Here is a 14,224-nt window from a genome sequence, read left to right on the forward strand (position 1 = left end):
GCAGAAAGTCTGCTTCATTTGTGAATTTCTTTTTCACTGGAGGAAGTGGGAACACGAAAAGCCCCTGGGACGCTCTCATGGTACTTTCAAGGCTTGCTCGAGGGAAGTTAGGAAGATCTTTACCCAACACAACTAGCGCGATCATCATTTCAAGGTTACATCGTCACTATACAACCTTTGGTAAATCATATAGGGGTTAAAGAACTCCTCGGAGCAATGTATTTAGGACCCTCAGCCTACAATCGGCATTCTCAAACGCAACTAACCGAAATACAATAGTAGGGCTACATGCTATGGTTGAAATTGTGACTTCTTTAGGCGTAGTCTTTCCCCCTACTTTAAGATAATGTTGCATTTTCTACAAGATTGTAGTTGAGTAGACCCACTAGCAGTCGTTCTATTTAACCTCGGGCATAAATAAGCCCAATGGACCACAAGGGCATAGGAAAGTTGAATGCTTTTTTTTACAGCAAATGAACTTCTATATGATCGAACATCGATATCTACTGCGTTGGTAGGGGAGCAAGAGTTTGATTTGCTTTGTGATGTTCTTTTATTTATGGCCACGTCCAACATCTAATATTCATTGAGCCATCCACTATAAGGAATCTCTACAAATTATGTTCAGCTTCAAGTTCAATAGTCATCTCGTATTGATGATTCGTCGTCCGTTCCAGTCGTGGGTGATCTGGCGGAGCTAAAAGTGGTAACTGAGCATTCCGGATTATAAAATTGACATTCCCGAGAACGTACCGCCAAGATGACGTACTCCATGCCATTAGTCCGTCATATGTTTTCAGCACAAGACAGATTCCACATCCGGCATCAGATGGATTCTTTGCGGTGGCAGCGGTATACGTCAGCCTACGCAACAAGGGTCAAACATTATCATATAAAGTCGGTGTTTCTATCACCTCAAAGAAAGGAAAAGTATCTATTTCGTAAAGTCCAAAGTTCCCCATCTAATCAGCCTTCCCAAACACTACCATGAAGTTCACTATCTCCGCCGTCCTTGGTCTGGCTGCCTCCGCCACCGCCATGTCTCTTTCTGAGTCCGTCGCTCTTGGCGGTGCTAAGGACCAGTGCAGCTCTGGCGACATCTCTTGCTGTGATTCGAAGGAGAACCTGTCTGCCGATGGTATTCTCGGTAACCTCCTCGCCAAGGGTGCCCTAAACGGCCTTCTCGGCAACGACAATGCCGCTTGTGCTAAGACCAGCGCGCTTGACGATCTCAATGTCCTTTGTATGAGCTGCCCAATTCTGGACATCCAAAAGCAACATCTAACATGACATAGCTCAAACTGAGGACACCGATAACGGTCCCTCCTGTAAGAACATCATTGCTTGTTGCCCCGAAGGCACCGGCAAGGTAGGAGTTCTCAGCTTTCTTTTACTTGAATCACTTCAGCAGCTAACAGTTCAATTTTTAGTGCACTGCTATCGACAACGCATAAATGCATCTTCATTATCACTGAAGACAAGATCCGGTGGACACATTGTCGAGCAGCACCAAAGTGTCACCCGGTCTCTCCTTTGTATGGGGGTGAAGCGCAGTCTAGTGGAATTAGGGGGTTTTGAACATCTGGGGTTGAAGCTATCGAGGGTTTCATTTGGGTTCTGGCTTATAGTACCCGAGAAATACTAGCTAGTGCCTAGCACCCATGAGCTAGCCTTACGGCCCGTTTAGCTGTTAGAGTGCGTTAAATTCAATGGTATATCTCGGTTAACATGCATGTCCAGTCAAAGCCCACCGATTTTCGGAAGTACTATATTGGTTGAGACTGTTATCAAGTGAGCTTTAGGCATAGTGATATCCCATTGCTGTTTGCTCCACCTTCCCTTACAACAATGATAGTTTCTGCGCAAGAATCATCATTGAAGAAGCGTTATTGGACGCCAATGGTATGCTGCCCCCTGTCCGACCGCCGCCAGCAATTCCAGCAAGAGGACCCTGCAACAGCTGTCATCGTAGTGTGATTCCTGGAAGGTCTCGATGGTGTGAAAGATGTCGCCGAGCCCTGCCAAATACGTAGTGGTACAAAGGGGAACAGGGAAAGAGTCAGTTACTAAGCGGACAAGGTACCCGTGGACCCGTGGACCCCCGTGGACCCGCTACCTACCTACCTACCTAGGTAGGTATGTACCTACGTACGCATATGCTTAGACAGCCAACCTGTAGTTAAGCGGCCACAATTAAAACGCTCTTAGTCGCTCCTCGGGATAAGGGTGGCTCGGTGCTGCACACGGCCATTTTGATCGCCTCGAAGGGGAGATAACCTGACTATCGTCTCTATGATATTGGCGAACCGTCATTGACGGGTACTGATTTGCCAAGGATCACATGTAGGGGGACCTTTTCTCACTCTAAGCCGTATCGCGATGTATCACTATCCAAAGGCTATAGTGGAAGACTCGTATAAGACGCATTCTGAGGGTACACTACAGGGGAATTTCGTCCTCCTGCTCTAAGAGGGCTGTGGATAATGTGTTTTTATTTATCCCACTACTGTTGATGAAATGAAAGGTCATTCTATCCTTGTACAATCATCATGATTGGGCGTTACGTCAACAAAAGAGTGCAAGGAAGGCGCAGTCAATCGATCGGCGGCTTTGCAATATAATGGAGAACTAGGGAAGGAGAGAAAATCCACACAGAAAGAGAGAGAGAGAGTGTGTGTGTGTGTCTGTGTGTGTGAGAGAGAGAGAGAGAGGTAGGAGGGAGAGAGAAGGAGAAGCCGCCGCCTGGACAAACAAACATAAATAGCCTGAATAATCAGGCAGAAACATTTCCAAGGTTCCAGGTGGTAACTAAGAGCAGGCAAGTAATCCAGATTCTGCTCAGGTGACATACGAGACTGAAAGTTTAGAGCTAGATTCTCTTGTAATGTACATTAGAGCGACACGACACGCTTGCCTTTTTTACAAATTAAATCAACCATATTAACTATCTTCTGCAGCATCCTAGTATGTATCCTTCTTTCTTAGTGCAACCTTCAACGCATCTCACAAGGAAGCCACCACCGACAACGTAGTGAATGCGATAGATTGCAACCCGATATCTCATCAATAATGGTCTGTAGGCGCGCCTTGCTTTGATGCAATGGATTTTATATACATATAGCCATTTTGGGGAGCTCCGAGAACTATACCGATTTAGAGACAGATATATATCCCTCCGAAGTAGAGCCACCTAATTTTCGATGCCACAACAATGCAATTTTAATTCCTTCAAATTGGTATGTGCTACCTAAAATGCCCAACAATACCTGTCTACGAATAAGGAAATTAAATTAGCTGATGGTGATTGAAGTATGAAGCTGTATTCTACCTAGTCGCATTGAATGCGATTACATTATTTGCAGATGGTGGCTCGCTTGCCGTTATAGTGAGAAAGAGCATTAGTAGTGAGGAAAGGTAGGTCCCCAAAAAGTCGCATGGCTGTAGTAGACATCGCGGAGTAGACGTGTAGTTTTTCTGTTGTGGAACCCTCCCGTTAGGTAGAAGCTCATTGGCTTCATATTGGCCCAGAAGTAGCAAGTTAGAATTGTAAATACTAGATAGATAGAGCCTAGTGCGCAGGTTTGAGAAAAAGGCTTTCTATAGTACCTTGACGAGCTGGACGGTATTGATAACTTGCCTGACGTGTAGAGTCACCTGGACATGACCTAAGGATTATGTGAAATTAAGTTGTCTAGTAAAGGTCCGACGAAGGGTAAACACCAGACGGAGAGGCGATGAACTGTAACTTGGGAAAATGCTGGGTGCTTAGTCCCTTAGGCCACTGCCGACAGCACAAGCCTGTTTCCTCTCTCGACACTAATACCAAGTCATCCTTTCTCTAATGCTGTCTCCTGCTCGTACTTTCTGCTCTGGTTGCGGCAGATAATGGCGATCCACACCCTTTGCGGCCTGTGGGTTTATCAACGGGCGGTCAGCGACAGCTTGCAGCTAATGTGGATTGGGACATTCTAATTAAGCCTTTTAAGTTGCTCGACTGGTCCTGTCCTTTTAGCTCCGCAGTTTTATGCTCTACATATGTGCCCTAACAGTCGACGTGTAATTGCTGGAAATTAACAGCAGCCGAAGTCGAATTTAGTCATAAATTGGTCACTTCCTTGGAAGGTTGGTACTTCGTTTCTCTGAGGTCTTGGCTTCCTCACCCGTAATGCAACTTAGACCATAGACCACGGGAAATATTAAATGAAAGCCAGGTGGAATCCCGGCCCTGACTCGGACTCGGGTGAGTTTCTGGTCCATCTTCGAGGAATCAAAAACCTCGCCCCGCTTCCTTTGTTTGCTTCTATAAAATTTAATGTCTGTGATGTGGCCCGCATTTCGTATGTTTGGGCCTCTCCACTAACAGAACAAAACCTCTTTCCCCGAACCACCGACGGGGAAAAAGACTCCGAATAGCCCAACGCGAATGGGAACCTTGGAACCTTGGAAGAAGACGGTGATTAGTTAATCTTCCGGATATCTTGCCTATTTCAGAGAGAGCGTTGCTATGCCGAATTGGGCGACTCAGCCGGGCACACCAAGGCCGAACCTCAGTTCTCATGGGTAAACCTCAATGGTCGCAACCCGAGGTACGCCGAAAGTGGCGCACCGGGAGGGAGAGGCGGCGGCGTTAAATGGGGGCGGCCTTGGCGCCACAAGAAATCTCCAGTGAACAGTCAAGCAACGCTGCCGCTCCGGACGGAACAAGCCACATTGCTTTGGTGCGCTCCGCTTTACCTTCCGTTGTGCCTGAGTCTGATTACTCAGTACGGAGTAGTACCTAGGTACACATAGAAGTCACTATTCTCCACGTTTGATGGATGTTGACTGTGGGATCAATCCTGAAATACCATAGCACCACCGCAATTCGAAGATCGATGTACAACATACATGAGGTGCGGCTCTGTCTAAACGCACGCTAATACCAAACCCACCATATCTGATCGTCTTGACATCTTGACTAAGATCAAGACCAAAATGCTGACTACAATATAACACCAAAGGTAGAGAACCTTGCGTAGATGGCGTACCCTTTTTTGCCTCAACATCATTTTCCACGAATCCGGTATTTTTGGCTCACGCCAGCCGCCTCGTGGCTGGCCAAGAGATATAGCCACATTGGCACACATATCTCGTTGGTCGCCTCTTCGTTGCCATTTCGCTGGCGGGAACGAAGAATATGGCTTTCTTTTTTGTCTCATCTCGCTGGTGGAGATTGCGCACAAATTTTATCTATGTACGTCATTTGTACGTCATCAAGAGCGCTGTCTTGGTTCGATGGGAGATTGCAGTGGAGCCGCAGGCTCGCTTCGCGCCAGTGTACAGAATCCTCCGTACAGAGTACATTATGCAACATAAGTTGCACGGAATTCTCCGCATGCGAATACCATGTGCCATGTGGATGCCATGGGGAAAAACTCTTTGTCTCGTCTCTCCTCCCCGAATTAGTTGTGATCCCGGGGTGCCAAGTCCGCCCAGATCCGCCAAGGCACCAATTGCCAAGCGGAAAATGAAGGATTTCTATTGGGACGTCCATAACGGCACTGATGTCATCAGCAACATGTGATGTGGCTGTAAGCCTTGTCCAACCAGACTGTACCCCTGGTTTGCTCCTGGCACCGTAGTATTCGACATTGCTTGTTCGAGTTCAACCCGACTTTCGTCCGTTCCCCCATGCCGAACAAACCAATCCATGGAACTCGAAATCTTACTGACTCTGGCCATAGGAACTGCATCCAGCCATGCCATTATTACTACGGAGTACTACTACTACGCGAGATTACAAGGAGGTAGAATTAAGATTATCATTCTTGGCGTGGGGAGTTAAGCACCACCAAGAAGTCATTATACTACACGGTCGCACGGATTACGGAGTAGTACCAGTCAAGTCCGGGGATGACCCCAGGAACCAAACCATGGCCCCCAAAGGGCCCCAAAGGGCCCCGAAATGTTTGAATATGAATATAAATAATATACTAATAACAATTCATGGATACATACAATAGTACAACATACGCGCTGAGTACCGATGCCACCTGCTACATACGGGGGACTAGGAAAGGGTCGGGCTGACACAAAACGGCAATTAAACGAACCTTGGAAATTGAACCGGTCCGTGTTCGGCGTCGGCAAAAGCGGAAAACCTTGGGTCCGTGTGCCTTGTGCCGCACCGGAGAGGGTTTGGATATGATTGGTCCAAAGATTTGGGGCAAACTTAGTTTAGCGCCGATGGAAGGTCTTGGCGAGAAGTTTTTCCCATGACGTTTTGGGGCGAAAAGGCCTTGGCGGCTTCAGGTGCATTCAGGTGCATAATAGTCGAAACGAAATTTACATGCGCAATATGGATATCATCTCAGAGGAGGGAGTACAGATGGAATACGTGGAGCAAAAATATAATAATATGCAGTAATAAGGATCTAGCACATATACTGGAGACCTGAAAATCGGGGCCTTGCCCAGGTGCGGCCTCCAAATTAGTCATTTGCACCCACACCGCGTGGGCCCCAGTGGACCCGCCAAGTGCCAAGGTAAAGGATTTTCCCGCATTTCTCCGCATTGGGAACTCGAGAGCCTTCGCTGGACTTTCCCATTTGGGGCCCGACCAAGGATACGGTACCACTCCGACATTTGTCTTGCCCCCCCCATGGAGAGTGCTATAAGAAAGCCAATTCCTGTCTCGATTTTGACCCCATCTTCTACTCTTTCATACTACCTTTTTCCCCCAACTTTCTTTGACCTTCCCCCACAAAGTGACGGCTCTTATTTTGTCCCCACCGTCAACATGTGGACGACCACTAGCGGCTTAAGTGGTCGATCGCTCCGGGTGAGCATCACCTTCGCCGCTGTTGTTGGTTTCTCACTCTTCGGCTACAATCAAGGCATGATGGCCGGTCTCCTCAACGGTGAGGAGTTCGTGAAGTCTTTCCCAATCCTCGAAATGCCCGAAAATGCGACTGCGTCGCAAAAACACTACGTTGATGTCATCCGTGGTGCTGTCACATCCTGCTATGAGCTTGGCTGTTTCTTCGGCGCCATGTTCTCCATGTTCTTCGGTGAGAGACTCGGCCGCACTCGCCTGATTTTCGCCGGTGCCAATGTCCTGACCATCGGTGCCTTGCTCACAACTGTCTGCTTTACTGGTAAATGGGAAGTCGGCCAGTTCGTTATCGGCCGTGTTATCTCGGGTCTTGGAAATGGCATGAACACAGCCACGATCCCCGTCTGGCAATCGGAATGCTCCGGCGCTCATAACCGTGGCTTCCTGGTCTGTTTCGAGGGTGCCATGATCGCTGGCGGCACATTTATTGCCTACTGGGTGGTCTTTGGTCTCTCGCACGCTGGCGATAGCGTCCAGTGGCGATTCCCTGTCGCCCTCCAGATCTTCTTCGCTCTGATCGTGGCTGCCGGTGCCTTGATGCTTCCGGATTCCCCGTCGTGGTTTGTGAAGAGAGGCCTTGACAAGGAGGCCTGCCATGTTCTCGCTAGCCTTAAGGGCTCCACTCCTGATTCCGATGACGTCCTTCACGACTTCAATTTCCTTAAGGCGGACGTGGAGAACTCGAAGCAGACACAGGCAAGCTGGAAGACCGTGTTCACATTCGGCAAGACCCAGGAATTCCCGCGCCTTCTCATCGGTTGCTCCGGCCAGTTCTTCCAGCAGTTCACCGGCTGTAACGCCGCCATCTACTACTCGACACTACTTTTCCAGGAGAACTTGCATATGCAGAAGTACCTATCCCTGATCATGGGAGGTATCTTCGCTACCGTGTACGCTATCGCAACTATCCCGTCCTTCTTTATGATTGAACGAGTTGGCCGTCGCAACCTATACCTGATCGGTTTCCTAGGCCAGGGCCTCAGTTTTGTTATCACGTTCGCTTGTTTGATCGACGCAAATGAGAACAATGCTAAGGGTGCTGCTGTTGGTATCTTCCTCTTTATCGTCTTCTTTGCATTCACTCTCTTGCCTCTACCCTGGATCTACCCTCCCGAGATCAACCCCCTCCGTACCCGTACTGTGGGCGCCGCGGCGTCGACTTGCACCAACTGGATTTGCAACTTCGCTGTGGTCATGTTCACCCCACTCTTCGCTGGTCAAAGCCCATGGGGTGTTTATCTCTTCTTCGCATTGTTCAACTTCATCGGTTTGATCTTCGGCTTCTTCTTCTATGTTGAGACCGCCGGTCGTGAGCTTGAGGAAGTCGACATCATCTATGCCAGAGCCCATGTCGACGGCCGGATGCCTTGGAGGGTCGCCAAGGACATGCCCAAGCTCACTTTCGAGGAGATCACCCAGCAGTCCCGCGAGCTTGGCTTGGATACCAACGACCACTCCGTGACTGAGAAGAACGAGCTCGGCCTCAGCAGTGACAATGGGCAGGAGACTGAGGAGGTCGAGGATAAGCAGTAGTGCTCTTGTACATAACTAGCTGTACAGCTCCCACAATATCATATTATGCTTGTATAATTCATGATTTCATTTCCTACATCCGAGGATATGTAGTTAGTAGACCGAAGACCATAGAATAACATACGGCCTTCACAACAGTACCATGCTATGGAGGTTCGAGTACGGTGTTTTTGACTAGGGATACAATAAAGTTTTGACACTCGTATTGGGAAAACGGGCTCCTAATAAGTGTGAACTGCGCGGAAGGGGTTCGACCCCTTTTCCTTTCCGACCAAGACAAAGGAGCAATCGGAAGATGCGACAAGAGTAGAGTTACTAGCCACGAAATCATATCCTACGAGGTGCCTAGAGGGAATCAAAGAAGAGATCCCTGTGTGGACTATTTGACAAGACACGGTAAAATAACAGCACAATGCGGGCTATCTGTTTATTAAAAGGAGGAATTGTCTGACCAAACCGTATGGAATGAAAGATCCGGATAAAGCACTCAAAATCTCTGGCGTGCCCGCGCTTGAGTAACTATGTACGAGTACCATGATACGCCCAAAGGCCGGGAACAATCTTTCCTTTAGAATATTACGGGAAAAGACCACCTTTCGCATAATGAACGAGCTATATCAGTGCCTGCCCGGTTGCCTCCTGTCATGCTTGATCCTTGGATTATATTTTCACTGCTAGTCAACGTCTCACCAGACTTGGGCTGTAGCTTCGCGGCACTGATACGATCAGTCTTGTTGCCGTGTGCCACTTATGCCGGCTTATTCTCGATCGAGGCCGCGCTGGTCGGCATACCGTCGCTTAATATCACGATCTTGTACAACGGCGCCAACGCCTTCCAGGCGGGTTTCGTCTTTCTTGCGGCCGTGCTGGCCGTCATGATTGAGCTCGACGTTTGTCTGACCCTGCATCGGTCTGCCTAGGCCGCGGTTCACATCACCCGAGGTGGCTCCCATCAATGAATCCCCAGCCGATGTGAACGTGCCTTCTTCCGCATCCTCATTGGGATTGTTGACTAGGCCACTGACTTCGGGGACCGGGTCGGGAGTATAGGAGTTGCTTGCTGGGGCTGTACCGCTAGGGAATGCCTGCATGTGGTATTCGTCGCGCTGGTCAGCCTCATTCACCTTGAGACCGAGTTTATGCTATAGGCTTGATTAATACGGTGCATTCTCGGATGGGTAAAGTTAAACATACACCACTGGTCATAACTGGGTCTTCGCCCGTAGCCTTGTGAGCACCCTGGTTGGGAATCGCAGCGGAATCGAGATTCGAGAAGGTACTCATTATCAATATGTATGGCGTTTTAGAGTCGAGGACTGATATTGTCGTAAGAAAGGAACTTGGATTATAACATTACTAATTCTCGGTCGCTTCCAAGGTTCTTATACTTCAAAGCATATGGCTACATGATGTCACTATGCGGTATACTCCAAGGCGAAGGATGAAGTGCGCATGATATCAGAACTGTAAATTCAAGTTCTCGACAGTTGCGATCCATCTTAACTAGTTCTGGAAGTCCTCCAATCTGGATTTTATTTTGTTTTTATTTCTTTTCCAGTACGGGGATGTACCGGAAGGGATAAAAGGAAGCTTCAGAATAGCTGGGCAAACAACTTCGGGTGATGCAACATGCTACAAGAGTTCAATCGCTGTAGTTAAGAATTTTCAATTTTATCCCCGAGATCCAAGTGAGGGCCAGTTGCCACACAGCTCGAGTTGTTAAAGGTTATGATGCTTTCCGGGTGCCATGCACGCAGACAAGGTCCATCTTCTCGCATGAGATTGGGGTCCCGTGGCCCTGGGTATAGTAGTGCAAGATTGGGCTTGGCCAGGTCATGGTCGTGAAACATGGGGGCGAGTCCTGCGCTTGACATCACCAGTGCTTGGATTTCGGTAACAACTCCCCAAGGGACTCCAGGAGTGGGATATCGGGGGCCAATCGAATGGGAAGTAGTTTAACAGGAAGCCTGTTTTGGCATTCGACGTGCCCGTGCATTACCATATCGGCAGACCTTTCTCCGTAAAGGAAGGGGTGAATTCACTCAAACCACGGTCACTTAGCGGACTCCATGTACTTTCAGTAAGCTGCAGAGAAACAGAGGGTGTTTTCTAGGCTGCTTGTTGAACTAGCACTAAAATTGTGTCTTTCTGGTACCCACCACATACTGGGGTTGAGCGTGTGCAATTGACATAGCTAACCTTTTATGTGTATATGGGTCGTGACTAACGACTGAGGTTCTTCACACATTTGCGGGGACAGTGTGTATATTCAGACATCAAGGCAGAAATTCATAAGGCACCAATGCTAACTACCTAGGTAACTAGTTAGTCTAGTTACCTAGCAGGTACTTTGGAATTTGCGTTATCTAGGCTCAACAACCTTGGCCTTCCTCGTGAAAAGGAAAACGGAATTTTATACTGAATTTGTTCATCAATTCAACATCCCTTTCCCCGGTAATGCGTGTTGCCGTTGCCGATGGGAGATGTCAAAATGTCCAAGCTTCATTCATCTCGGCTCTACTGAGGGACGCTACATACCGGTGGTATTGTCTCGCAATAGCAGCCCTCGCATAAAGGATGCAAGCTATGCGTAACGAGATAAGTTCGTATCGATGCTACCCGTTTCCCGTGTAGGATGTTCATGAACTATCTGGGAATTGGATGTTCTGACTCGAGGCGTACAGTCGCCTTGGATTGAAGGCTCCGTCCGATCCAAGGAGACCTTCTAGAAATTCAAAATGACGGAATTCGTGATATCGGTCGATTTATTGTCGTTGCACTGGATATGGATGAGCCATGGCTGGTCGAGACTTGGGACTGGTGGGCGATACTCTGAGCTTTGCAGATTCGAGAAGTACATATTTGCCAAAAAATATGACAAGCCGCCAAGTCGGATTCGTCCCCTGGGGAGGGTGAGCTACAAAATCAGCTATCTACCATTTCGCCAGACCACATCATTCAGCCCAGCGAATGTCAACTAGCAATTGTTTGCGCCCAGGGCGAAGCTTGTCATACCGCCAACTCTCACTAATTTGTGTTCTCTGCAGCCTACAGCTGTGGATGAATACATGCATCGTTACTGGGCTTTCGATGGCACCCACTCTTAGTGTTACAGAAATATTTAGGATGTCGACACTCGCTTAATACTTTGATCTTGATCTTATCTGCTCATTAAACAAATGCGATGGGTATCCTGGGTTTGGAGATATCTCTCCATAGCACAGGTATTACACCCCAGCCTCCTTACGTGTATGTTTTTATTAGGATACTATCCAATATCTCAACGGCCTTGGGAGACTTATTGTATGATTGAGGTGGAAGTCTTCAATTCGGAAAGGGTAGAGTTCCGGAGAGTCAAGGTATTGTGAATGTGCTTGTTTATTTCCAATGCCGCCTCGATATGACTGAAGGGCATCAGTACGTATGCATCCTCTTAATTTGAAAGGCCCTGACAATATATTTATTGTATTCCTAATCGAGTGAATATTACGAAGAGTCCAGCCAGGTTACGTTCTTGGGTACCCAGCCCGTCAAGCCCCTGGGATCAATAAACATTCCACGAAAGCTTAGGGGAGTATGGAAACAGTGAAAGTATGTTCGGTTCGAATCAGTATTCGAAGTTGAGAAAGAGTCGTCAAAGCCCTTGATTCCCAACCTTCATGATCGATGCACTAATACTCGCTCTGAGTTTCAACCGTAACTAGTTACAGGCCCTCTACCAGCTCTACCACCGGACCTGTAAATCGCTTCTTTCCTCCTAGGACATAATAATAAAGCCCCCCCAATCAACATCCATCCCATTGTCACCACGACACAATAATTCATATTTCCTGGTGTAACCGGCTGCACCGTTGGGAAGGTGCTGAAAACCATGGCTATGATGAGCCAAACGATGGCAGCGATATTGATGACGGGCCCCCATCGCGGCCCTAGATTGAATGTTCCCGAGCCAACTCCACGGACACTTGCTGCTGATCTTCGTCGACCATATATTAACATGACCACAATGGGGGAAATATACGAGGCATACATTCCCAAAATGGCCATAGATAATACCGCGTTGAAGGCGGTTGAGCTGCCGAGATAGATCAACCCAAGGAGCATTTGGAGAAAGCCAACCATGAGAATCATGCGCACCGGGACTTTCAATGTGGGGCTCACTTCTGCGAAGAATTCCGATGCTGGAAACCCATTGTCCCGTGCGAACGCCCATGCTGTACGGCTAGTAGATGTCACACATGCCGCATTGGCAGCCGTCGCGACCATGGTGATGCATAGGGCTAGCACTGAAGCGCCCGCCGCGGAGGCAGTGACGTTTAAAAAGAGCTGCATAAAGGGGAATCCCGTCTTGGACTGAAGCAGGGATTCTAGATCTCCCAGGGAAAACAGTAGAACAGTCGCATACACTAGGCCAATCACTCCATTGATAATGACGCTGCCTATCATGGCCAATGGTACGTTACGGGAAGGCTTTGGCATTTCTTCGCTTAAATGGCAAGCGGCATCGTATCTAGAATAAATAGTTAGCGTGCAGCACACTGCAAGAATATAAGAAAATCGTACCCGAGGAAAGGATATACGGTGCTCAGCAGTCCTACTAACCATGAAGCCCCATCGTTGTCCCATCCACTGGTGTTAGAGAATCCGGTGAAGACGTAGCTTGCAGAGTGCTTCTCGGACATTGCTCCCAAAACGGCGACTATTACGACAAAGCCAACGACGTGCAATACACCTGTTCGCAATTCAGACCCTGATTTGTTTATTAAACTTTGGGGAGATTGCTCTCTTACCGGCTGTTGTATTGGTGTGAGGCAAGATCTTGGAACCCCAGACATTGAGGGCGGTTGAGTATGCCAATATGAGCCAGTAGAAAAGCATCCCTTGCCACCTAGTTGGGGTATAAGAGTCCAGATGGTTTAAGGTGATGAGTGCCTGTAGCTGTAAGCCCGCGGCGAAGGCTGCGGAGGCGGAAAATACCAACTGTCCACCGATTGAAATCCAACCAGTAAACCAAGATGCGGTGGCCTTGTACGATGCCGGCGTGAGACAATGAACCCAGTGGTATTGCCCTATGGAATATAGTTACATTAACATTGGACATCACCTGGGAAGATATATGAAGGAGAGGTAGCTGATCGTACCGCCAGCAGTAGGGTAGATGGAGGCAATCTCGCCCAACGAAAGAACAATGAACATTGTACCAATCAGAGTGATGAGACTAAATTGGCCAGACAATCAGCATTCCGGTATGGTAGTATTGTCGAGAATGGCTCACTAGTTATAAAACAAGCATGGCGCTCCGCCATTGGTAAGAGCCGCCGTGACAACCGAGGATAATGCCTCCCAGGTGGCCATTAGCGAGATTTGGAGACAAACGATTGACCATAAGGAGAATTCACGACGGAGCTCTTGGACATGACCAAGAGCTGCAAGTTGGTCTTCATCACTGATGGTTTTCTCTGAAGTGGGCACTTTAGTCTCCTTTGGGGTGGGATCCATACTTCACACTGCTTGTAGGGTTGCTGATGGGAGATATTTCGGGTATAAACTCAGGGGTAGTATACAGTAGGACAGGACAGGACATTCTTCCGAGGTCTATCTGTACCTCTTATAAGGTTATCTGGGGGGTGGCGGTTTGAGATATGGTCCTAATGTCAATACAGACTCATACACGGCCATGATCCGCACATCCTACCGGCCACCCACATATGTACATCGAAACCAAAAGCAAACTCGTATTGCTTATCTTCACATGCGGAGATCCCCATGTCTTGGTATTTTTCCCCGCATTTTTATGGAATTTCTGTTGCCTATCAT

General features: G+C 48.2%; 4 protein-coding genes across 4 annotated transcripts; 2 read left to right on the forward strand and 2 right to left on the reverse strand.

Annotated features, from left to right (window-relative positions):
* Window positions 1–987: 987 nt before the first annotated feature.
* Window positions 988–1,454, forward strand: N7489_008398 (uncharacterized protein; the record flags this gene model as incomplete). Its single annotated transcript, XM_056714148.1, has 3 exons — window positions 988–1,243; window positions 1,296–1,369; window positions 1,431–1,454. The coding sequence occupies 3 exons, from the start codon at window positions 988–990 to the stop codon at window positions 1,452–1,454; spliced, it is 354 nt and encodes a 117-aa protein (XP_056561770.1).
* Window positions 1,455–6,778: 5,324 nt separating this feature from the next.
* Window positions 6,779–8,407, forward strand: mfsA (glucose-inactivated glycerol proton symporter STL1; the record flags this gene model as incomplete). The annotated part of the gene is made up of 1 exon (XM_056714149.1): window positions 6,779–8,407. The coding sequence occupies one exon, from the start codon at window positions 6,779–6,781 to the stop codon at window positions 8,405–8,407; it is 1,629 nt and encodes a 542-aa protein (XP_056561771.1).
* Window positions 8,408–9,165: 758 nt separating this feature from the next.
* N7489_008400 (uncharacterized protein) lies at window positions 9,166–9,691 on the reverse strand (the record flags this gene model as incomplete). The annotated part of the gene is made up of 2 exons (XM_056714150.1): window positions 9,166–9,549; window positions 9,602–9,691. 2 exons carry the CDS (start codon window positions 9,689–9,691, stop codon window positions 9,166–9,168), a joined length of 474 nt encoding a protein of 157 aa, XP_056561772.1.
* Window positions 9,692–12,097: 2,406 nt separating this feature from the next.
* Window positions 12,098–13,906, reverse strand: N7489_008401 (uncharacterized protein; the record flags this gene model as incomplete). Its single annotated transcript, XM_056714151.1, has 5 exons — window positions 12,098–12,917; window positions 12,971–13,139; window positions 13,198–13,476; window positions 13,549–13,625; window positions 13,683–13,906. 5 exons carry the CDS (start codon window positions 13,904–13,906, stop codon window positions 12,098–12,100), a joined length of 1,569 nt encoding a protein of 522 aa, XP_056561773.1.
* Window positions 13,907–14,224: the final 318 nt, after the last annotated feature.

This window comes from Penicillium chrysogenum (assembly GCF_028827035.1).
Source record: "Penicillium chrysogenum strain IBT 35668 chromosome Unknown utg000005l_segment0_segment0, whole genome shotgun sequence".
NCBI classification, from domain to species: domain Eukaryota; kingdom Fungi; phylum Ascomycota; class Eurotiomycetes; order Eurotiales; family Aspergillaceae; genus Penicillium; species Penicillium chrysogenum.